At 53.8% G+C, this 2,199-nt stretch overlaps 1 protein-coding gene across 1 annotated transcript; it reads right to left on the bottom strand.

Annotated features, from left to right (window-relative positions):
* Nucleotides 1–197: 197 nt before the first annotated feature.
* GGTG_14276 (hypothetical protein) lies at nt 198–1,361 on the bottom strand (the record flags this gene model as incomplete). Its single annotated transcript, XM_009232203.1, has 3 exons — nt 198–781; nt 867–1,125; nt 1,212–1,361. 3 exons carry the CDS (start codon nt 1,359–1,361, stop codon nt 198–200), a joined length of 993 nt encoding a protein of 330 aa, XP_009230467.1.
* Nucleotides 1,362–2,199: the final 838 nt, after the last annotated feature.

Genomic DNA, 2,199 nt, shown 5'->3' on the forward strand with positions numbered 1-2,199 from the left:
CCATACGCATCCTTCCTCGCCGGGCCCCGCTGCGAGTCGAGGACATCAGGAAGAGACCAGCCGGCAAGCGGGTCCGATGAGTCCATCATGGGCCAGACATCCTTCTCTTGGAAGAAGGTGCTGTTTGACATGTAGATAGGAATCAGTCACGGGCATGGACACATCTCTTATTGGGTGGAGATATGCACTAGAGGTACTTACGGGTTGGGCATGGTAAAGTCGGCTCGAGGTGTTCCGAATGGGAGGAGCATGCCGTCCGCATAGAACTTATTCGAGCCTATGCGCATGTGGGGAATCTGGCAGAGCATGTGGCGATCCCGGTAGTCCTCGCGGGCTCGGGCGTTGACGACCTTGTCACGAGTCGCCTTAGCCTTTCCGATCTTGATCTTCTTGGGCGCCTCGGTCATTGCGAGGAGGCGGAGCCACTGGCGCCTCGATAGCACAACACGCATCTGGACGCCGTCCTTGAGTGTCCAAGTCTTTGCCAGCAGAGCTTCCTGGTCTTTGCCCTCTGTCTTGGTGCACACGTCCTGGACAAGAGGCCGCAACATGATGGTGAGGATATCCATGTGGGACTTGGTCAAGAATGCCGAGTAAAAGACGTGAAGGACGCAGTCGGCGGCCGTGTCGGCGTCCTGGACGGTGGCAAAAATGAGCAGCAAAATAACGTTGCGGGCAACGACATCAAACTCCTTGTCATTGAGTACGACCGAGACGTCGTGCTTGTACTCCTGCGGCAGCTTGCCAATGGACATGATGACGTTGCGCAGGTCACCGGAAGCTGAAGTAGGCGAGGTCTTTTAGTCGGCTCTAGGCGCCAAAAAGATGGGAACAGGCTAGGGTCTGGGTCGTGTTGGCAGACATACCGGGAAGGAGCAGGTCGAGATTTCTTTCGAATCTGACTCCTTCGTTCTCTCGAAGCTTAACAATGTCGACGGCCGGGATGTTGCCCCAGAGGTATTTGAAGGTGCCAAAATACTCCATCTTGGGACCCTCGTCGGACAAGAAGGTGGGCATTCGATGCTGCCGGATCCAGACGGGCCTCCAGTCTGCCTTGAGGAGGTCGGACTCGCAATCCTTCTTGTGCTCTTCGGCATTTTTCTCCTTGCACTCTATGCAGCAGTACTGGTGAGAGTGCAGCTTTGAGTTAACGAATTGTGGAATGCGCAAGCACGACTAGACACTGCTGATGGTTGAGGAGAGGATCTTACAGCAACGAGCTCACATCTACCACAGGCCATGACAGCCTTGGCGGCAGATGCGCTGCCATCCTTGGCCTTCTTGCATGCCTTATTCGCGCAGACAAGGTGCGCGGGCTGAATCGAGGGCAGACCGCCCGTATCGGCGGGCATGGCGGACATGGTTCCTTGCTCGCGGAGGGAAAACAAGGAGAACTGGCAGTGTCGAAAAAAAAACAATGAAAAAAGGTGATCGTATTGTATTGGGTGACAATAAAGTCGTCGGTAACCAACCAAGAAGCTCCGAAGAGATGGCAAGATCTCAAAGTTCTTGTGGTGGAAGAAGAGGAAGAACTTGAAAGAATTTCGAGGACTGAAGAAATTTCTGGCCACCCAATATATTGTGCTTAAGGGCTTGGGATTTTTCAAGGCAGCAACGCACCCAACCGCTCGTTCATAGCAGAAGACGGCAGACAAGAAAAGAGGCCTCACCTCAGTTGTCCGAGTCTCCCGATGCGAAATGAAGCTGATGTCATAAGAGACCTTTGGTCTGATGTTTCTCTTGCCGTAGTGGAAACTTTGAGCCAGTCGTTTGTGTCTGCTGTGACGATCTGGGCCAAGACCAGACCCACACCATCAGGACCACGCGGTTGACAATCGTCGAGATGCGTCAGGCGTACGCCGAGCACCAGAATCCCCTTTTCTTCCCTTTTTCTCCTCAGAGTAGAATCTTCGTTCGTAGTGCCAATCGATAGTGTACCTTTTGCGGTCCTGTCCACGACCCTGGCCGTGACATCTGCTACAGCCTCAGCCTGACCATTCCTACCCACCTTTGTAAGTCTAGACCCGGCCTGAGGACTGCCCTGCAAGATCTCTGCACCACCCAAGAGAATGAAAACAGCCAATTGGCTGCCTTGGGTAATTAATCCAAGCCATTGGGTCATAACATTGGCTGGGCCTATTCGGCTGCTGCACGAGGTCTCCCACTACTCCATGATGGTACCCACTACTACGGAGGACT

The sequence above is a fragment of the Gaeumannomyces tritici genome, assembly GCF_000145635.1.
Source record: "Gaeumannomyces tritici R3-111a-1 unplaced genomic scaffold supercont2.215, whole genome shotgun sequence".
In the NCBI taxonomy this organism is placed as follows: domain Eukaryota; kingdom Fungi; phylum Ascomycota; class Sordariomycetes; order Magnaporthales; family Magnaporthaceae; genus Gaeumannomyces; species Gaeumannomyces tritici.